This window comes from Microchirus variegatus (genome assembly GCF_963457635.1).
Source record: "Microchirus variegatus genome assembly, chromosome: 4".
Classification (NCBI taxonomy): domain Eukaryota; kingdom Metazoa; phylum Chordata; class Actinopteri; order Pleuronectiformes; family Soleidae; genus Microchirus; species Microchirus variegatus.
This window is the reverse complement of record NC_139805.1, coordinates 11,156,465-11,179,545: the sequence shown is the minus strand read 5'-3', so window position 1 is coordinate 11,179,545 and position 23,081 is coordinate 11,156,465. Positions and strand designations below refer to the sequence as shown.

The 23,081-nt window shown below is 40.9% G+C and overlaps 1 protein-coding gene across 1 annotated transcript in view; it reads right to left on the bottom strand.

Annotated features, from left to right (window-relative positions):
* ptprsa (protein tyrosine phosphatase receptor type Sa) overlaps positions 1-23,081 on the bottom strand; it is a 115,666-nt gene that overhangs the window by 15,204 nt on the left and 77,381 nt on the right. The window contains exons 15-27 of the mRNA XM_083888060.1: positions 21,357-21,950; positions 20,214-20,308; positions 19,689-19,939; positions 19,440-19,527; positions 18,574-18,786; positions 18,109-18,272; positions 16,737-16,751; positions 16,315-16,430; positions 11,999-12,046; positions 9,085-9,182; positions 6,525-6,648; positions 3,352-3,527; positions 1,512-1,631 (exon numbers count right to left, since the gene is read on the bottom strand). Coding sequence (XP_083744186.1) covers positions 1,512-1,631; positions 3,352-3,527; positions 6,525-6,648; positions 9,085-9,182; positions 11,999-12,046; positions 16,315-16,430; positions 16,737-16,751; positions 18,109-18,272; positions 18,574-18,786; positions 19,440-19,527; positions 19,689-19,939; positions 20,214-20,308; positions 21,357-21,950 — 2,102 coding nt within the window. The remainder of the gene's footprint in view (positions 1-1,511; positions 1,632-3,351; positions 3,528-6,524; positions 6,649-9,084; positions 9,183-11,998; positions 12,047-16,314; positions 16,431-16,736; positions 16,752-18,108; positions 18,273-18,573; positions 18,787-19,439; positions 19,528-19,688; positions 19,940-20,213; positions 20,309-21,356; positions 21,951-23,081) is intronic.

The following is a 23,081-nucleotide window of genomic DNA, read 5'->3' as shown; positions in this document are numbered from 1 at the left end:
TTGATTCTTCTTCATTTTTGGCGAAAGGACTCATTAGCACACAGGGTGCAAACTTCATACAAATCCAACGGAATAATTTTTCTTTGAGATATGAAGTGAAAACAGCTCAGTGAGACATCAGAGCGCAGACTGCAGTCATAAGGAGGAGGGGAGAGGATAGAGATAGTAAAAAGAATCATATCAGTGCGTCTGATGAGGGCTGAGAGCTGCAGAATGTAAATGGCCCTGAATGTCAAACCGGGCTCACTTTCAAGCACCTCATAGCTGCTGGTATTGTGGTATCTTCACCATCACTGCTTTCCTTTGTTGTTCCTTGCTTTGCTGGCACATCGACTAAAAAGTCACGGGTGACTTTAAAGTGGTGCTAGCAGGTTAACAGGAAAATTCTGGCAACATCTTATTGATCCCGTGGCTGTTTATGTGCTGCGTCCTCTCACAGCTCATATTATCACTTCTGTTTGCTGTGAGGAGTGTGATTCAGTGACTGACACTGCTGTGCTGCGTCTGTGTGTCTGCATTTACATGCACTTTAATCACGTTGTATATCTGTGTGACATCATATTTATGCATCTGTGCCATGGTATGTAAATACATGTATTGGATTTTTTTTTATGTGCACGTGAGCTTGCATACATACAAGCAAAAAGCTTCCTTTTATGAATATTTCATCTCTGTGTGTGTGTGTCATGAAAAGCAGTCTGCCAATTATGTATATTGAGTTTCTCTTCTGCTCAATTTAACTAAGAGTTCTAATTTGGCAGACGCACATAAAGAGATGATCTACTGAAGAGTTGAGGGATGGACAGGAAGGACAATAACGACAAGATCTACACATATTTTTATATCAAACGGTTAAACTGCACAACTCATTTCATAATTTTTGTTGCTTTTTTCTGGCTTGTTAAAAGCTCTATACAATTACACGTTACTCGAGTGTTTTATTTGAATTTTTTTGAACATGTTTGTGATACTAAATACCAGAAGCTACCCGAGTATAGTTTTAGAGCTCTTCTCTCATGCCTCCCACTGGCATTTTACATCAGCGAGCTTCTGATTTTCTTGGTGTCGCACAACACAAAGTCAACAACAATTTAATGGAGTGTGTCCCACTACTCCAGCTTTGTAAACCTAATACAAATCAATGCAAATGTCAACAGTCAATCATGTCAACTGCAATAAGCCAGATGATAAAGGTCTAAATGGCTTTGTATTTTTGAATAAAACAATTCTCTAATAATAAAAAAAAATGGGCTGTTGGTTTCCTGACATCAAACAACTGAGCAGCGTTTCCTTGACTTCTCTCTTGCAGGTTTCTTGCTAAGCCACATATCGACCACTGTGTTGTGTTGTTGATGAAGCAAAACATAAGATTGGATTGTGGATCTGAGCAAGACATGCTAAAGGCAAATAAAGACATTTCTCAATATGGGGCCGTGCGGACAACATGAAAATCTCCCATTTAACATCATGGGATCTACAGACAGTATTTTATTCGGGAAAAATCATCCTACCTTGTGCAAGGAGAATGTGCGGACGCAGAAAGTGGCCAGTTCTATTGTGTCCAGCAGTGTTACTTGGGTCATTCCATAGGTTTCCGTGGCACGACTGGGCCAGTACTGGTCACACTTAATCTGAGATGGAGCAAGTGAGAGAAACAGAGAAAGACAGACAGAAGGACAGATTTAGGTATTAGCTGCGGCACATTATATTCTACTAACTGGTATCTCATCTTGTGAACACAATCATGCATATAAATGAGGAAGTGCAAACCGTGCTTTCCTTCCACGCAGAATATATTGTGCTCATGTGCTGCTCATAAAAGCTAACCCTCCTGTGGATTTAAACACCAGGTGGTGTTGACAGAAAAACCAGGGTGGCATTTCTTTATTTCACATCTGAGAAACAACACGGTGAGCAGACTGTCGAGAATTCAACAGCGAATCCACCATTATAGCCTAACTCCATCAACCTGAAACAAATCCTGTCTGCAGCCTTTCCTAAATCAAAAAAAAGTTTATGTAAAAAATACAGCATGTATCAGCTATACTTGGAATTTAAGAAACATAATCACAAGACAATCAATTTTTAATTCAGTAGCGGTCACAACAAAAGCTTTATATACACCATATATTGTATTATATATTATATTACCATTATAAGATCTCACACAAACAATCTCCCATTCCTCTGAAGAATGGATTTTTTCAGAAACATTTTCATTGCACCCGCTTCCCCCACCAGCCCACCCCTTCCCGCGCACATAATAAAGATTTGTTCAATATGGGGTGGGACTTGCCAGCACACGGCTGATGAAATGTGACAGCCAAAGAAGGAGATGAACTGCATCTGCAGCTTTCTCTTCCATTTCCTGCTCAAGCTGACACTCAAGTTCTCCCAGCCGATAATCCTGATCACGTTGAACATCACACGTCAGGACGGGCGGACGGGTAAACAAGTGGAACGGGAGAGAGTGAAAATGAGCGGAGACACCTGGGGTGAATGTGCCTGATGTTGACACGGGTTTCAGTTGACAGGACGAAACATCGGAGCCGGTTTCTTGACATTTAAGTCCACTCCTTGAAAGCAAACCATACTTTCCCCAGTAGGTGTATCCGAAGCGTGCACGCCATTTCACTTTTTCTCTCTCGATAAAACTTGTCTCAATGTTAATCTTACTGAGAAATATGTATGACAGGTAGCTGAGTATCCTACTGTTCTTTCTTAGAGTTAGTTGTGCGTGGAAATCACAATATAAGACATATATTACAACCTTTTTTTATTACGATAGGACTATTGAAGCCGATCATTTCCACCTTAATGGGGAGCCCCTCGGAGACAATACCCTTCCAGCATGTGTGCACTCTAACTTTCAAAAGATGTAAATGTATAAAAAGACACACACACACAAAGAGAGGTAGCATAATTACAGCCTGACATCTCAGTCTTTCCTCTGGAAATTCAGTATTCTCTTTTCCTCTACCTTCCAGAAGAACTGGTTTCAGGTGCAGGAAAAACTCGACACAACTCTGTCAGCTTATACTTAATTTTAGCTTCCTGCACTGTGTAGTCTGAGTTTTTTTTTTTTTTTTTAAGCTCACAGTGAGAACATGCACCGGCTCAAAGTTTCCACTGCAAATAAAAAGAGAAAGCCAAGCCGACTGTGCTGCCAATGACATTTAGGTATGCAACTGGGGAAATCAATAAAAAGGATGTGCCAATTTTAGCAGCTGGTTATTAGACTAAGTCTCGTGAAACAGTGGTTTTATTTTTTGAGGTTGTTTTAAAGCCAATGTTTAAAAAAGCAGTTTGTGAGGTCACGGGGGAGAAAGCTTTGAAAAGATACTGTCTTACCCGTGATTTCTCCTCAAGCCTGGTCATCATGACCACAGTGGCTGCTCTCTGTTCCCACACCATCCTCCAGAAGTCCCCAAACGTCTCTGGTAATGGACCTTGGGTGGCAATGTAGGCGTTCTGCTTCCTGTAGCCGTCAATGTAGTTGGCGTTGATATAGTCACTACCTGTGATACCTAGATACAGACAACAGGAAAAAAAGAGGACAATGTGGAACAAATTATGATTCGTGGCTTACGTCCTCTTTTGATTCTGCCTTGATTCATTACTTTTTCATTATTTGACTAGACTCATTATTCAAACCCTTTTGGTTTTGTGCCATCTGCCTCAATAATGCAGAGTTTGCATAAAAAAACTCACACTGACCCCATTTTCCAAACAAATATTGGATTCAGAGCAAGCAACTTACTCATGTAATGAGTCTTCACACTTGTTTGTGATAACTAGCTGAGATCAGGTCAAATTTAACAAGTTTCAGGAGCTATAATCTTTCAACTCAACTTTAATTAAAAAAAATATTACAGGTATTCTTCTTTTACAATGTTTGTAAGATATTGTTTTTAGAGAGGAAAGACAACACAACATTACATTAAAGGTCCCATATTATACCCCATTTCTCCAAGTTAAACTAGTTCCCTGGTGTCCTAATGAACATGTCTGTGACATGCTTTGGTCAAAATACCATAAGGATGAAGCACCACAGCAGTTCAATCACCCTGTTAAAACAGCCCTGTTCAGAACGCTCAGTTTAGTAGTATCTCTTTAAAAAAAAAAGAAAAAGAAAAAAAAAAAGAAACTTAAGGGACAGGAAATGAGCCACAGAGGCTACTGAGCAGGGCGCTAACAGCAGTTAGCATTTGGAAAAGTGATCATTTGCAGGCTCTAGCAGGCACATTGCCGTCATATATAACATGTATCCACTGGACAGATAAATCCTCTGAGGCTGGAAGTTTGTGTAGAACTCTGTGCTGCACTGTGGAGCCAAGAATAGAACTTTTCTCGGACTTACGGTTTTCACCGTTCACCGGTTTACAACGCACTCTCGCGTGTTTTACAGACAAAGCGGAGCTCCGCGAGACAACAATTCCAGGAATTTAGCACATTGTGACGTCCAAGTGAGTGCGGAAGTCAACCCTGCGTGTTTTATCCCCTGTACTTAGACTGAGGAGGACCACAAAAACAGGAGTGAGTGATCCGTTTTCACACTTTGCCGACTGATAGGGTCTCCAGAGACCCACATATACGGATTTAAATTATTAAAAAGTTGATTTTGCATAATATGGGACCTTTAAAGGAGGAAAGACAACACACAATCTAATTATACATTAAGGTTTCATTTGAATCCATTCAAATTGAACTTTCTCTGCTGCACCTTTATCATTTCCTTTTTGCACCTTTGTGGCCGGGATTTCTGCAGATATGGTTTAACCTCAGTCTGATTTACCACCACCAATGCCGGAGTGTGATGAAGGAAGATGGAGGATGGTGGGGAGTATATCAGCCACTCAGGCCCTGTAGCCGTGAGGTAACTCTGGCTACCATCCCTCTGAGCATGCCACCATGCTCTGTTACACATTGGTTCTGCTAAATCTAGCCATAAGGAAACCCGCTGCATTGCTGCATAGACGGATGTGTGCTGGCAAAATTTTAATGCGAGGGATGGTATATCGTTCTCGTGTATAGCTCGAGAGCAGAATCCAGCTTCCACATGAGTGCGAGTAGCCGTCAAAGTGTTCTGTAGCATCCTTTCATTTGTCTAGAAGAATAAAATAACACTTCAAAGATAAGATGTGTTGTTAAATAAAGTGCTGTCTTAGTCTCACCATGTATAGTAAGAACACCGTTATTATGCTCAGATCTGTGAGAATCAGTGTGTGGCAGAGTGCATTATTCTTTTTAAAGTCTGTGTTAAGCATGAAAAAGATCATTTGAGAATGTCGAACACATGATGTGATATAACAAAACATCACACTTCTTAGTTCTACCATGGTGTCAGTTAAAAACAGACCCCGGAGTGACGGCATCTTTGTTGAAGAGTCACATCACTCTCTCTGAAATGGCGTCGTCTTCACTCAAGCAAAACAACACAACACTTGACTGGATTCATTTAAGAGGTGAGGGGCACTACGAGGGTATACAGGAAGAATAGGATGAAAAAGGAGGTAAAATAATTAAAAGAGAGAATTACACACAGTGAGCTACAATGAAGAAAGAGAGCGCAAACTAAAATGAATAAAAGAACAGAAAAGAAAAGGTGGTTAAAACGCAAATGTCATTAAAACGGATACCACATAGCACAATCTGACAGTACTTGGCTTTAGTCATAGCCAAGTGAACAGAGAGCGTGCATGAATTGTTCTACTGCTGCAACTAATGGCAAAATCACTGCAGTGTAAAATAGAAATTTCAGACTTGATTAATTTATGTATTTATGGACGAGGCGTTTTTTCCCCGGGATAATTTTGTTATGCATATTGTTGTACCCTCAAATTGGCCTGACTATTACGAGATGGAGGAAGCCAGTAGGAGCCGTTTGCTCGCACAAAAGGACAATTACTGTGTGGAGTTTGTGACGAGTCGGGTAGATGTTCTGGTGATGGAACACTGGAACAATGTCAGCAGTGAAGAGTAAGTACCTCTGACAATGTCCCGTGGATTTTTCAGGCCACTCTGAGTGTGGGATATAGCTGAAACAAGTCCAATTCACCTCCCCAAAAAAACGTTTTTTCTATAAATACACAATTTCCTGGCAATCAAAACAAGCTAAACTCACTCACATAATCTAAACAGTAAGTATAGCGCTTTTCACAGATAAAAATCAAGTGCTGTGCAATCATAAATAAAATACTAAATCAATAATTGATTTGGATTTGTTTCTATGTGTTGACTCACAATATTATTATGAAATCAAACCTAGAAGCTTTGAAGCTTGTTCTTGCATTTTCCATGATCTAGTCCAGTCTAGTTCATACAGCTGAGATATTGAATTTCTGTTTTAGATTGGTCTTCGCTGTCTCGTCCCATCTGGTGTAGTGTATCTCTGTTCAGTACACAATTGTAATTACTCAAATTAACTTGGTAATTACAAGGATTTCCCAAATGACCCATGGAAAAAGCTGAGCTGCACTCAGAGGTTGTGAAGGGGCAGACTGTGAGGTTTGGGCGAGCCTTACCGTCGATGGGAGCCAAGATGACACGGGAGTGGTCGTAGGCGATGACGTTGGCGTAACGATTTTTGGGCTTGTTCACCTCCAGGTTGGAGTGCTCCCAGGTGAACTGCTGGCCAGGATCGATGGACTGATGTGGGCAGAGACGGACGGAACACGCACACATAAAGAAGAAATCAGAAGAGCTGTGAGACGAGCTGAGCAATAACAAAACAAACTGAATGTTATCATAGGAAAAAGGGAAAGGGGGAGTGGGGGAGGAAGAGGAGATTGAGTGGGTGATTTTCCCCAAAGGAAAAACACCATGAAAAAAATATCATGAAAATCTGCTCGCTGATTCTCAGCTGCACATAATCCTTGATCAAGATCATTATTGTAGTGGGTCTATAATGACAAATAACAATAATGATGAAGGAGGCAGCTCTTTCCCTTGAGGGGGGAGTGGAGCGAGGCCTGACACGAGACAAATTCAGCAGCCTCTTTATAATACAAGACTTCCAGATAAGTATTCTGTTCCCTTATCGACATAATTAAATATTCCATTACGATTTGTTGTTTGCTCAGAAATGTCAGGCACGCTGCTGGTGTGGGGACAAAGGCTTGAAGAATACGTGTATGGGTGGGGGCTTTAAACAGAGACAGAAGTCCCAACTGAAAATATGATATGATACCCCCTCTTCACTATTCCTCCTTTTGTCCCCATTATTTCCTTATCTGCATCTCTCAATCTTCAAAGTCTGGCACATTCTTTTTTTTTTTTTTTTTAATCCATATTTCTTTTTCCTCTTAATAGCATTCTCCATCTCCCATCTTCCCTCTGATGTTTACAGTTCCTCTCCGTCACCCACCTTCTACCTTACCATTCTTTCTAGATTACCTTAAGGCTAAGAATGTGTGTGCATATAAAGATTGGGGTCATTTCCCAGAAATATCCCTTTTTTCAAAAATTGAAAACCACATCAAATGATTTTTTTTTTTTCTTAAGTGGACTGAATAATAATAATAATTTCAACTATTTCTGCACCAACTCTCTGCCTTCTCCTCCCTCCTGTGATCCACCATGATATTTTTGAAGAAGAATGACAGCTCCTGTCATGAGGACTGGGTTTCCGGACATGGCTGCTCACTGCCTCAGAACAGAAAAGGCTTCACTATCGTCAGGTACAACTCTGACTACTTTTTTATAGCCGTTTGTATGTCGGATTATCTCCTCTTCATTTTCGCTCTCCAGCTGTGATGCTCTGTGCTCTCTCCTCTCACTGAATCCTCATCATTAACCAAGGCTCCCCACCACCATCTCTCTCCTCTTGGCCCTTTTCCTTCCATTTTTCCTCCTCCTGCTCTCTCTCACATCCTGCCTGGCTAAAAACCAATCAGTCATCAAGCCCCGTAGAGCAGTGCTTGGCAAGGTGGGGTCCCCGGATGAGCAGCCATTCATCAAGAAAATAACAAAATTAAAATTACACTTCTCCCATTTAATTTGGTCATTTATTTTTCCCGTGAGGGTGGTTTTGTGAGGGGACGAGGGGGACACGGACAGAAATGAAAAAAAAAGCGAGAGAAAAGATGAGCGGGCAGTTTAATGCTCTCTCAAAGCCAAGTAATTAGAAGTTGTAGTTGTAGCACAGCATCAACTCTGGTGTCACGGCTCTTGCCTCTCTCTCTCTCCCTCCGCACTAAATTGAACAAGCTTGTCCATTTGGTACACAGCCCGGATGTGGATTTATGAATAATAGATACCCAAGAAATACTGGATCGCTATGAGAAGTCATTATCCACCAACATCCACCAGCAGGCATGATGACGGCAATCTTTGCTGGTGTACCCGTTTTCCCACCTTAGCCTGGCGTGCATCGAGGCGACAGGCACAGTGATTTAGGGACGGCGAGGAAGGGATATTGCTTGTATGCAAACGAGAGCTGATTCAGCGCTCCTGATTTCTAATCAACTCTGGTGTCATTTATAACCACTGCAGTCTCAGAGCTCAGACAGCTCAGTTACTCCTTCCACACACACACACACACGCGCGCACACACAGACACACACACACACACACACTGATGTAATATGTTGAAGCCAGTGAGCTATTCCCCAAAAACACATTAGTGGAGTTGTGCTTCAAAACAACAAACTATATCTCAATTGTTGAACAAAGTTCTGCATTGTAATACTTATTTATCCCCTGCTGAGCCATTTATTGTATTTTTGGATGTAAATATATACATATTTTTTAAAAGCCTCCAATCTGTAATTTAGTTTTGGGTAGAAATAATGAACTTCTTTCCCCCCCCCCCCCCCATCTACTGTATGTTCACTAATCTGAGGAAGTTGCATTAGGGAGTTTTAACAAACTCACTGTGATTAATCGTTAATTGCAGAGCCTCCCATTGTTGATATGTCATAATTGCAAAAACACCAGCAGCAGCTTGTCAAAGAGCAAGAAAGACAAACAGCAATTTTCCTGGAGGAAAGAAGGGACTCGAGCGTCCCTTTACAATGAAAACACAATCAGACATACATCGATATGCCGAAGAAACTTTGAGCTTTGAACCTTTGGCCAACTCACCTCATATTCCTGCGAGAGCTTGAGGTTGTCATTTGCTTTTAGGAGCTCTGTGTGTTCAGCCAGCTCTGAGATAGGAATGGGAGGGTGATTCATCATACCTGTTTGCAAAAGACGGAGAGAAATGTTCACAAGAGAGGAAAAAAGCGAAGAGCTGGTAGAGCTCAAAATTGAAACTTAAATGGCACAAAACATTTGTGCGTGAGGGCAAAATCTTGCTTACACGACAATGGGAGGAGGGTTTTAGTGGTGAGGAAGCTTGTGCAGAACGTGGTGAAAATCACAAAGAGCAAAATGTATTGACTGGTGAAGTTTTGGGCACTCAATTGGACCAGGTCAGAGCTCACAAATAGCTAAGTTTGTCAAGCATGACTGATTGAGCATTTTGCCAAAGAAGCCATTAGTTTACGCCCACAGACCAAACAGTATTTTTGGTTGTCAGGATGCTGACAGATACAGATGGTGGACCAATGGCACCAAACACAGAGAAAAACACAGAGCAATTATGACTCAAACATTCAGAGGCGTGAATTATTTTGAATAGCTTGGTAAGTGAGTTAAACATGACAAAAGATGACAAATTTAAGGTTTTTACGGTGACATAATAATAGACGAGAAACATGGCCCTTTTTCACTATCTGAATAAATGGAATCGTTATGTCATCAAAAGCAATGTTTTCTTTATTAAATTAGTATTTAGGGATAATGCAACATTAACTTAATCCAACCCAAATCTGCTTTTACACACATCTTTTATCTAAAATGCTCGTCTTGGGGCTGTGTTTTGACTACGCAAAGTTTGACCAACTTTTACTGTTGCCTCGAAAAAAAAAAAAAAAAAGACCTTAAACGGAGCCCTGACCTGGGGGATCATGTGAAGGGAGGTGGGAGGGGGATAAGGAGGTTTAGGAGTGTGAGTGATGCCGAGTGACACAGTAAGCTGCTCCATTCCAGCCAGCCGGTGCAAAGCACGCAATCTGCCATTTCTACGCTTTATTCTCTCCAAATCAGTCAAAGTCGACTCTGGAGACAAACACTTCTTACCAGAAAAAAACAATAATAATTAAAAAAAAATAATAATAAACATTCTCAGTTGCAGGTCCAATATGTTCTACTACCAAATCCTTCTGCCATTTTATCTAAAGACGTTCCCAGGAAGAATTAGCCCTACTGTGCACTCTGTTTAAATGTTTGCTGAATTAACATTATCATGTTTTTAAAGTCAAGGTGCATTTTTCAACTCACTATCATGATAAACTAAAACTTTAGGTAACAGTAAGTATTTCAACAACAAGGTTTATTTTACATCGAATTAATAAAGCATGCATATTGCAGTGGCTCCACTTGGAGTAGAAGTTATTAATCACTTTGAGTAGGGGAAATTCATCATGAAAAAAAGAGGAAATATTGAAAAGTCAATTTGGTTTCCAGTTTGCTCGCCTTCAAATTGGAAGGGAAAAGGTATCAGAAGCTGCAAGCAAAATAAGTAAATGTGTATGCAAATGAAGGGCTCTAACTTAAGAGAGTAAGAGCGGGAGATCAAAGAACGTTTGTGAGTGCAAGCGTGCGTGTGTATTTAAGAGTGTGTGTGAAATACAAATGTACTCAAACTCTATCAGTTCCCTGCAGTTTGTGTTTACTGACCACGTTCCAGAGCGCATATTTAAAAACCTGCTACGGTTAGAGAGACATATCAGGTGTTTACATGTACAGCCAAATAAATCATAACGCATGATGGGGCTGAAGGTCACACAAACCAATATTTTGCAGAATGATTTGGGAAAACGTGGATGAAAACAATTTGAGTTACATGAAATAGTAAATAATTAAATCTCACTTTAGCCTCTGTAAGCACAAGCTATGTGCTTTTCCATCCTCACTCGATTGTTGTGTTATTTAAGGCCGACTTGTTGTCATATTCATCTGAGATTCATAGCGTTGATTCAAGAAAACACTGAATTTTCAAAACTAGACTTTGCCATGACCCTTGCAAAACCACTGAAGGACAAATTGGTGTTATCCTTAAACCCCCAATTCCTAAGCTCACATTTAAACCAAATGCCCCTCACATAGAACATTCTTCCTATCTGTGGACAGGCTCTTCCTTTCCCCCCCGCAATCAATCAACAGTGTGATCAATGAACACAGAAAAAATAAACTAGCCTCTAATTACACATTTCTGTCTGATGCGTGTGAGAAACATAACGATTCTTTCAAATAAGTCAAAGCAGTCTGTCATCAAAAGCTGATTTATAGTCATGTATTTCCACATAAAAGGGAAGATGTTCGTCTCTGGGCAAGCAAAGAAAGTAAAGGGGGGGGAAATGGGCTAGGTGAGATCCAGAAAGTTTGCCTTTTCTTTCTTTTGATCGTTTTGAAGGGAGCAGGGTCGGGGGGGGAGGGAGGGTGATCTAATGTTGAGCCGTTGTTTGCCACAGCTTTAATTAATTCTGCTTGTTACTGTTGAGCATGGAGAAGAACCTCTTAGATCAGAATGGAAATGGAGCAGTGGTGGTAAAGGAAGAGAAGAGACAGGGGAGGGAAGAACAACAACAAGGTGGTGAGGATGGGAAAGGAGAGAAATGGGGATAACAGACATTGTTCCGCTGGAAAAAAAAACAACAAAAAACCGAAACACTTCTCAACCATCCCTACATCAGCAGAAGTGATCAAACAGGTTATTTATGCGTGGTGGATTAATGCATAGCCAACAGCCCAAGTGAATATCGTGACTGACATCCAATTAAAAGAAAAAAGGAAACCAACATCAAATTAATTAGAGCTAAATTTTGCTGCATCATGTGAAAAAACAAACAAATGCAAATGATGTATTTGTAAATGGAGGCAAGCGGTGCTGGGAAGAAGAAAAATAAATAAAGAGAGCTGGTACGCAAATGCTAAAAGCATAGAGACTAACTTTCATAGTCAAAATCTGCTTCACTCTGAGGACTGCTTAGACCAGAATCTGTAAAGAACAGCAAACAAAAAAGGAAAATGGTTTCAAGAGGCTTTGATGCGACAGAGAAGGTCCTGTGAGAAGGAAAAAATAAATGAAATAAACAAAAACATGCAAATTATAAAGGACCAAAAAAAAAAAACAGGAACAAGACATACCTCCACCAAGGACACAATATCCTATACATGTCTGTGTAGCCAACAGAAAGAAGTCGTCTGATAATCTGCACTATTTTAAACATTCAAATCCATACATGATGAAAATTTAGTTTGGGTGTCCTGCTAAAAAAACAAACAAATGTATATTGGGTAAAAAAAACAAACAAAGAAGCCTAATTTATAGAAGCAAAACAGAAAAAAGGCTGCATTCATCATATAATCACAGTCTTCCTTGGATCAGACTGATGTATGTCACTTCTTGCTGCCATAACGTCTTTTTACCAAGATCATCAACAGTCTTAAGTTACCACCAAGGATAATTCCAGAGCGACACAGTGTAGCCAACCAACCAATAAATAAAATAATAAATTCAGAAAATGCAAGAGGAGGGACGCAAGCCAGTAAACACTGCTGAGCACAGACATTATTTGTTTTAAAAAAAAGAAAAAGAACAAGCATTGAAGCCACAATCTCTATTATGATACAAATTGACAAATTCTCTGTCGACCAATCAACAGACTGCAGTGTCTCGCTCCACCCTGAAGGTGTTAACCCCAACGCGATGGTGCCAAAAAAAAGTAGAATTGTAAGGATCAATAATTGTTGGCAATCTAAAAAGAAAAGAAAAGACCAAACTGAAACAAGCTGCTGTACCAAACCGCTTGGTGGAAATGTGGCTATACTGTAAAGATTCTTTAAGCTTTCATGAACACCAGTTTGAAGACTCCTTTTGCAGGAGTGACAAAGAGAAAAAGAAATGAAAAAAACAGCTTATGTTTCCCAGTGAAAACCGACTGAATGAATTCTTTGTGACATGGGGCTGAGGCATTGGGAGCGAGAGGTGTGGGGAAAAAAAAAAGCATCCACATTCCCGGCTGACGGCTGCGGAGACGGAGTTGATGGGAGTCAGAGGTCTGAGTGCTGCGGCGATGGCTCAGCGTCTTATCAGCTACACAAGAGAAGTCCTCTGAGGCCGCCGCCAAGCGATGTTACGTCCAGGTAGATTCAGGTCTCTTTAACAGTTCATGCAGAAATGAGCCATCTGCGGCAGCAGTAACTGGCCATAGAGCTAAGAAATGCGAAGGGAAATAAAGAAATCACAAACTATAATGTGATGTTGTTCAAGCCTGCTGATTTAAGATCTACTGTATGTCATCATTAAGACATCTCAAGGCTTTTTACTGTTGTTTTACAGATGTCTCCACGAGAGGACATCAGGCCAGAGGCACCAAATAAGTGATGAGAGATGAAGACATGGAGCATCACCCCCCCCTCTTCCTAATTGATTCGTGACAATGACTAATTAAACCTAGCAGGGGGTGCTCTGATCCACTGTTTCTAAATGTCATTCATCACAGCAGGTGGGACGCACGAGCATGTCGGATTGCGTTTACGGGCACGGGTGTGCTGCATGTTTTTGATAGAGCCTGTTCCTGAGGAGGAGGGCACAGTTGTTACAGTCGCTGTTGTCATCTGGAAAAACAAGGAGGCCGCCCACCCATGCGGCTGCCTGGTTGTCCGTGGGTTTGTGCAAGTTGTTCTCTGCCGTGAGATAACATTTACTTTTCCTTTGGACACGTGAGAGACATTTCTCACAGAATTGTGGAGGTGTAAGTGGCATATGTAACACCGCTCCGGAGAGACAAAGATCGAGATAGCGTGAATATAAATCGCATGTTTTAACGGAGAACCCAGTTCTGGCTAATGACATAAATTCATATTGCTTGGCACAGCGGGAAATTTCAAACTAATGATGATAATGTGAAGATAGAGTACGCTGTAGTGCTGTATCATTTTGATGATGACCAGCAATAGTTCCCCAACTTTTTAGCTATGATATAAGAGAATTAGTAAGAAAACACACTTACTAAGAAAATTAGTAAGTGTGATAAAGATAAAGGGAACACAGTGAATAAAAAGCTGAGAGAAAAAGAGGCCCTTTGGCGGCGGGTTTTGAGGGGGGTGATAGACAGCAGATATCCACTGAGTCGTGCAGCTTCATTACTTTGGCCCCATTTGCCAGTTTAACCCCAGGCACCAATGAAGAAAATGACAAAACGGACCACTCTGACACACGCACACACTCATTTTTTTTTTTTATAGATCCTTTTTTTTAATATATCCAAATTTATTAGTGGCAATTACACTTAAGCAAAGACCCAAAATTCACCCTGGACATTCCTGGATGTGCCAATCTGAAATTATTAGCCATATTAGCCAGTCAAAATCCCATTTTCTGTTGCCCAGCAATAGGGGTCACTGAGCATACGTTGCCAATATGCTCTGTTAGATTGCATATGCCTGGGAGTATGCTCATTTGAACAATGGCTGCTATTAGCTAATGGGGGATTTTCTCAAATGCTCACCGGTCCACTTAATTGGGCTAAAATGTCCATTCAAATTAAATTCCCTGGGCGCGGAGATAAGAGAATCGCTTAGTTCAGTGAACAACAGCATTGCTGTCAAATGAGAATGCTTGCCATATATATATATATATAAAAAAAGGCGCAATGTGTATTGGTAAACGTAAAAGAGAGCAAGAGATTGTAACATGAACTTTTCTTATTAAAGGAAGTCAGAGAGACAAATTGCGAGAATGGCCATTACAGCCTTGTCATTACAGAGGCACTGATGGGGCTCTGAATGCCATGGAAGATAAAGAAGAGGACAGTAAATTGAACTTCCGCATTTCTGTATCCGCTTTCATCCTAGTATCTCTCGCTCTCTTCTCCTCTGATGTAAAGACGACAGTTCTTTGCAAGATACAGACTAAAGGCAGCATGCCCATGCTCCCAAAGAAGCTGAAGATAAATGCTCCATTTTGAAATGTGAGCCCTTTTGACAGAGCCGAAACAGGTCGTGGATGACAGATGGATGCCTGAGAGACGCCCAGGCATGAAAACAGAAAGGTGGGAAACAAAAAAGGAGAAAAAAAAAATAGAGCATACTGAAGCAATGGTGGTGTTTATTCCTCCTTGGGAGAATGAACTTGAATGTGACGCTCACATGGCCACATTTTTCCATTCATACTAATGAGGATTTGTGTCAGCTAAGTGTTCCACATGTTTACTCAGTCTCACATTCCATTTCTGCAGGTGATTATTATTATTATTATTATTACTATTTAAAAATGATTTTTAAAACGAGAAGCAGAGCCATCGGGGGTAAAATAACAAGCAGAGCTCTTGTGTTTGTAGAATTTTGGCTGACAACAAAAGTGAAGGACAAAAACATGAAGGACGCGTGGCCACTCGATGAGAATAGGACTGAGACTGGGAACACAGTACACAGCAAACGCCCATGGTTATCATCTTCATTGTCGCCATTTTCTACGACCAATGCAACACAGCCTGGGAAGGGTTAAATGAAGTAAAATCCTGAGCTGATCTGAGTGTCTGCACATGATCAGTATATAGCATCAAGGACACGGGCAGACAATGACATCTTCGTCATAGTTTATAATAGTAGACCTCAGCGGAGTCGTAATTTGCCAAGTATGAATCGGCAGAAGAGAACAATGTCATTTAACTATATATATATAGTGAAAGTCAAAGAAGGCTTCTTTTACAAGGTTAAATGTAGTTGAAATAAAAAAAAAGGTTTTAAACTAGGCACTTAATTAAAACAAATACAGAAAGAGCCAAGGAGTAAACGTGGATTCATTATTCAAATTAAAGCACATCCGAGATCACCAACTGTAGATGTCATAATAACTTAAATCACAGGAGACTGGATAACAGAAAGGCAGCCGAGTGATAATGGATTTGAAAAGGAGGAAGGAGGAAGATGCCAGACAAGGTTTAGATGGAGAAGCCTTAGAGAATGAGTGTAGGATCAAATGTGCTCTGTTGTTAACACCAGGCTTTAGTTTGGATGAACACCAGAACAAAAGTAAGACAAAAGTGGAAGCAGGTAAAAATCCTGGAGAACTTTAAAACAGGATTTGTTTCCGAAATAAAAACACTGAATGTTAACAGCAGGTTTGGAATTTTTCTTTTAAAATCAAAGTATGTACAATGTATAATTGTTAAGGATTAGGGTTGCAAATAATGCAATAAAGAAATATTATATATATATATATATCTTGTTTTCCTGGTGTGCTGCGAGTCGTTTCTGTACCTGGAGTTTGGAAATTGATGCGTCTCATCTCCACGGGGTCTGTAGGGTGGTGGGGCGTAATGTCTGCGTTGTTCAGCATACACTTTGTGCGTGGCTCGGACTCTTTTCTTTTGCGGCTGCAGAGAAACACAGACGCAGAGTAGAAAAGATAGGAAGATGTACAACAAAACAAAACAACAGATTAATGTTTTTGTGTACTCTCCCGCCAGAAAAAACACTCCCCCCACTTCCACTAATGACATTTCCTCATCTCAGCTCCAACTGACACATGGGCTGGGAACGCAAGGGTGAAACCACGCATGTGCATCAGGTACACAAATCTCCCCCATTCACCCCCATACTAATTAAAGGCATCAGTTTTGCTGTGGCTGGCTATTTTGCTTTCCCCCTACAAAATGCAATAAAGTACGGCTGAGCCTTACCTGTCAGGTTTGCTGCTTCCAGAGAAAGCAATAGGAGTCAAATAAATATATAAAGATGGTGAAAACACAACACACAAGGAGAGGAGGAGAGGGGGAGGCAAGAAGAGAGATAAATCAATAGAGAGCAGTATAAATTCACAGGGGTCGCTGCTGGGCTCGCAAAAAGGCGAGATGAAGCTGATCAGCATTTGGAGAGGATGTGTGCAAATGTATCATTGCATATTCGATGAAATGTGGTTGTGTAAGCGTGTTTGTGAGCCTGTGTCTGTGTGTGTGTGTGTTGTTATGTGTGTTCACAAAGGCCACGATACAGAGGGGAGGGGGGGCGGGGGTTGGTAGGGAATGTCAAGGCCAAGGGCAGACTTGGGAAACACTATTCACCAGGGTAAGATGGAGATGGAGCTGGGAGAATAAGGTGGACAGAAAGAGTAGAGAGAGAAAAAAGAGAGATCCAAGGAGAGATGTTACTCTCCCTAACCACCAAGACGAGAGGTCAGGCAAGGTAGGGATCATCTGACAGTACGAAGCTAAACTTTATGTTGCTTCCACCAGCCCTGCCCTGCTTCTTAGATAATACAGGGATCTTCCCTGGAACGTCAGGGAACCTTTTACACCCAAGTTCAGTTGGGACATACAGTCACTGTGTTTAATTTCATTTATTTGTACTATTTGTGCTGCTATCTTGACCAGGACTCCCTGGAAGAAGAGATCTTGTATCTCAGTGGGACCTCACTGGCTAAATAATAAAAGCTATTGCAGAACAGGGGGAAATATTGATTATAATATAATGATCCAAAGATCCAGGGACAATGAGTGTTCAGGCATAAAAAGCTTGATGTATGATAACCCCAAACTGCAAAATAATTAATAGCATTCATTTCAAACTAATAATTAATATTAAGGCACAAGAATAGCATTAGAACCCTATAGTCTTCTTTATATTCTAATACATATACAGTATCGCTTCATTGACAGCTAGCCAGGTCATTGAGCGCCATCTCATCCTCTCTTCTTTTTCCAGCCCTCTCACTTCCCACAACCACCTTTTACAGGAGAAAAACTCTGTCATAGTTACATGCAACAATGTTGCTGGGTGTTTGAATATTACGATGCTTTCTCCATGCAATTAGTTCTCGAAAGCCCGATTCCCCAGTTACATTGCAAACAATAAATTCAACCTCAAATGACAAATAAAATCAAAATAAACGAGTTGATACTACTTGATAATACTTGAGACATAAAAAGAGAAATGTATTTTACCCTAATTCCTCTAAAAGCACAGATCACTATTCTTTCATCATTTGAGGTTGAATGTACAAACCTACGTCCAACTGCATTCACCACAAAAACTGCCATGCTCAAGCCAACTCACTTTTTATAGAGTAGAATCGCGATGACGATGCAGATGATGAAGACCACAGCCAGGACTGGGCCTACCACCCATATTAGTCCATCACCATCTATTGGTAGGGGGTCCACCACTGGCTCAGGAGGAGTCATAACTGTGTCAGTATAAGGGCTGGTGGCAAATAGTTTCTGAGCAGAAAAAACACAGAAGGCAGAATTTAAACATAGTTTAGTTTTTTTTTTAAAAGTGAATACATAGACAGCATCTACACTTGGGTGCCTTCACTTACCAGTGCAAACTGATTAAAAAAAGTATATATTGAGTGAACTCATCCAAAAAGAATCATATTATATTCAGTAGGCCTGAAGTGTATTAGCTTCAGATGAACAAGTGTGAAGTCAAGCGCAGTTACGTGAACAGAGCTAAATTAGGAAACCCACTCTATCAAAAAGAGCAAAAAAAAGAAACTGTGCTGAACTGGTAACTCACCCCAGTGGTGGCATTGAGCTCAGCCAGCAGGAAGAAGACATACTCCTGGCCTGGTTCAAGAGGCTTGTTCTCACAGCTGCTGTGGCCGTGATCAGATCCCACTGTGAAGCTGGACGGCAGCTGCCTAAAGCAGGCTGTGATGAAGGGCTTCCTCTGGTCAAGCTGTGCCAACTGACGGCGTGAGCGTCGCTTTGGGGTCACCTCCCGTAACAGCTGAATTTAAGGAGAAGGGCATTCGTTTACTTTTGCTGTTCCTTTTTAACTTTTCCTCAGATGTAATACCTATTTTTTTAGTGGCTGTCAAAGATTTGTTTATGATGCAGGGTGAGTTAAAAAGCTTCAGAGATGACATTAAGGATAAGTATTTTATTATTGAGTTGTCAGAACACTGTGGGTGTTTAAATGATTGGTGAATGCTACAACATATGTAAGCATAAGAATGCAATGGCGCACACATACAACCAAATTAAATGAAGTCAGTGCTGGACAGGATTGACAAACTTAAATAGCAAAAAGTGTCCACACACCAGCTCTGGCTCCGAACATAATGTTTTGTTTTTTTATGAAAACAAAATGTTAAATATATATTGTATATTATTTATTTTTCAAAAAATAACTTATAAAAGAAAATGTGAAATCAAAATGTGTATTTATTTTATAAAAACAACTACTGAGAACTTAATATAACCTTAGTTTATTTAAAACCCCACAAACCTGTGGGATGACCTGTCTCAAAAAGAAGTAGTCATACTTTGCACATGTCAGAGTACGCACAAATTGGGTAATGACAATTCCCACACAACCTGAATATTTATCTTGTGCTTGATTAAGCCTGTGCCACTCATGAATTTGTTAAAAGATCTTACCTCATCCATGTCTGTTTCATCAGGGTTATTCAGGTTTTTAACAGTCCCAGACGTCCTCTTCAGTGGTACTACCACAACATAGATATTCCTGAAATCATAGCAGCAAAAGTGGCTTTTTGTTGATATTGCGTGACTGAATACTTTCAAGACCTGAGATGAGACCTCGACTCCCATTTCAACACATGTCAAGACATCTTGAGATCTCTAAACCCTTAAATAATCCAACCCCGACCCATGTGCCAGACTCACTTGACGAGATGACCGTCAATCGGTGGGAAGGACATGGTGAGCATGTTGTCGGGCTCAGCAAAAATGTCCAGCTTGGGTTTCTTGACCAGGACAAGTGGCGCGGTTCTGGCTACCACGCGATGCCTTGGCCCACCGTCCATGCTTTCTTGGCAGGTCACCTTAAACTCATAAGTGGTGTTGTGCCTTAGTCCAGTGATGACGACCCTCATTTGCCTGGCATCCACATCCATCTTCTGGCGGCTGTATTCAATCTAGAATTTAATAAATGATAAAGTAGTTGAATTGAAAACAGGTAAAGGCAATAGGTGGAAGTGTAATTAATCTAATAAGTCAACAGGTTGTTGGCTGAATATACATGGAGGGAAAGGGATTGATTACAAAAAAGGAAAGGAGTTATTATTTTCGAATGAGTGCGATTGGGAAATTAATTAAACCACTGAAATATGCAGATAACAAATACATAAATACTGCAGCCATGCAGTTATTTTCAATGCACAGCTGAAAGATTTTGTGTCGCTGACTTACCGTGCATTTGTATGGAGATCTGCTTTCAGAAAACTTCCATGCAAGAGCCACTGTGGACTTGGTGGCCCACTTGACAGTGAAATTCTTTGGGACGTCTGTTGGGCGGACACATTGAAGAAACAAAGACGACAACAACAAAAAGTGTATGTTCAGTGACTGAAACATGAATAGAGACCAAGAAAGGAAAAGCAAAACCTTTAGTCCAAAAACCAAAACAAAAACACTGCTGTTTCTCTGGAGCATTCCTCTGGGTTGGAGAGTGAGTGAAACGGTGAGCTGTGATTTGCTGTGAGAAGGGCAACACCATTGGTTAAGACACACATCACGTAAGACTCATGGATGACAAACCCACGGAGCACAAGGGTGCGCCAGCTGGCTAGCTATCGTAGGTAGTGCCAACCCTGCCCACTTCTGTCTTTAAACCCATGACCACTTTGAGATTAACAACTGAACCATGTAGTCACAACTGTTCACACACCTCTCTATTGAGTGTGGGTTGGCACTCCCAACAAGCCGCCGAGCAGGCATACAGACAGACCCAAAACACATCATGCCAACAATCCTCAGCAGTGCATCTGGAGGATGCCATGCTACAAGCTGTCCCCTTAAGAGACAGAGGAAGAGGGGACGGAGGAACTGGGAGATGAAGGGGGTTAGGAAGGGAGGTATATCTTAAAATAACAATAAAATAAAAATAAAGAACCAAAATCAGCTTTACTCTAAAAAAAAGTCCAAACATAATCTTGGTGTGACGGGGTTTGGTTGAGGTCCTACCTTGTTTGAAAACTGGGGATGTGAGATGACATTAGCTGCGTGAGTATGCTTGGCACATGGCTGCAAAGGTGACTGATAGGAGTGTCTGATCGAACGGCACTTACCTTGAAATTACATGCTGATCCCCTCTTTCTCAAAATGACTGACTATAACTTACTGACTTACTTTTTTTACCCTAATTGGGTTAATGAAGTGAGTGTCCCAGGGCAAACAATTTTCTATTATTTTTTCTCTCTTTCTTGAGCACAGGTGAAGCTGGTTGAGGGAGGGGGTGTGGCTGTTTTCATTGTTGTGTTGTTGCACATAGTTTTTTTTTTCAAATTCCAACCCCCTGTCAACTGGGCTGGGAAAGAAACAGGCGAGTCCTACCTGCTGGATCAAAGGCCACGGTCCGATACTGGATAGGAGGGCTGTAGGGCCCTGGACCTACACTGGTGTGTGCACGAATTTTCACATCGTATGCTGAGTTCGGTTTGAGGCTGTTGAGCACGTGGCTGGACAGGTTGGGGGGCAAGTGCAGCTCCTGTGGTGCTCCTTTGGCACCAGTTTCTTTATAGGCCAACGTATATTCTGTGATTACGCCATTCCTCTCTGCCAGCACTGGTGGAGACCAGGACAGCTGCACAGAGCAGCATGTCACATTGGAGCCCTCGTTCATTTGAGGGTATCCCCCTGGCATATTCTCAGGCACGTTGAGTTCCACAACAGCCTCTTCCCCAAAGCCCCCCTTGCTTTTGGCTGAGATTTTGAAGAGATATGTGGCACCCTGGTGAATGTTGCCCACAGAATACTGCCGCTCTTGGGGAGCAAATTCCAGTGTGGCCAAAGGAGAAACATCTCTGCGGCCAAACTGGAGCCGGTAACCCTGCAGGTCCATGCCATTGATCAGGTCTGGAGGGTCCCAGCGGACAATGGCTGATGTCTCCAAGTCCTGAGCCACTGACAAGTAGGGTGGACCAGGCACTGTACAGAGAGGGACATAAAACGAATCTTAAGTTTCTGTGCTTTTCCAGTTAAATGAGAACATTTTAATGTTTAACACAAAAATCTTGGTCACAAAGTGAACGAATACCATGGCCCCTTTCAAACAATCCATAATGTAATTTAATTGAACCAACAGCATGTTAATGAAAAGGATTTTATTTAAAGGTGCATTATGTAATAAACCTAAAGCAACTGATCATAAAATCCTCCTAATATGTCACAGAGACTCAGGAATAATGTTCATATAACACAATGAACTCACAAACGACAACAGTACAGCCAAAATATTTGCATTAAAAAATATTTTGCAGACTGCAAATCTTGTTTATGTTTTGAAATCATGTTTTGGCATGTGGCGCCACCTACTGCCGTCTACCTATCATTGTAGTTAGTAGAGTCTCAGCTGCCGAGCAACCACGGATTGCCAGTTACAGTACGTCTAAGCTACAATGGCAGAGAAAACGAAACCTAAAAGACCTCGGTATTTTGAATTTGAGTGTAGTAACTGTTTTTGGCCACATTCTTACATATGGTGCCTTTAAAAATCATGAAATGTAGTCTTTGTTCCTTCTAATGTTACAGGAAATACTGAAATGTAGCTCAGAGACAAATATGTTTAGAAATAAGTTTAAGAAATACTGCAGTGACTTCATGTATACAATTTAAATGGTCTTTAGAAAAAACACAAACATGGTTTGAAGCACTGACTGACTATTGCTACTGTTGCATAGAGCCTATAGTCTACCGCTGAAACACTAATCTGTAAAACAGATACCTTTAGCATACCTGTCCTATTTTATTGCATGGTAAAAATTAACTATTTCAAAAGTATCATATGGATAATATTGGCAGTTCATAGGAAACGCACTCATACTTATAGTTTAATTTTAGCCATTAATCAGTTAACATCGTTATAAGAAGAGCGTCAGGTTGTGTTGGATGGACTTTTATGTGGAGGACCTTCAGAGCCTCTAAATTATTCAGTGATCGCTATACCCAGTTAAAATCATTTATGTACTGCAAGACGTCACTAAAACTTCAAACATACAACAGTTCCTCTTTTGGCCGTTTAGAGTCACTTCTTGTTGTAAAATAAATGGTCTACACTTC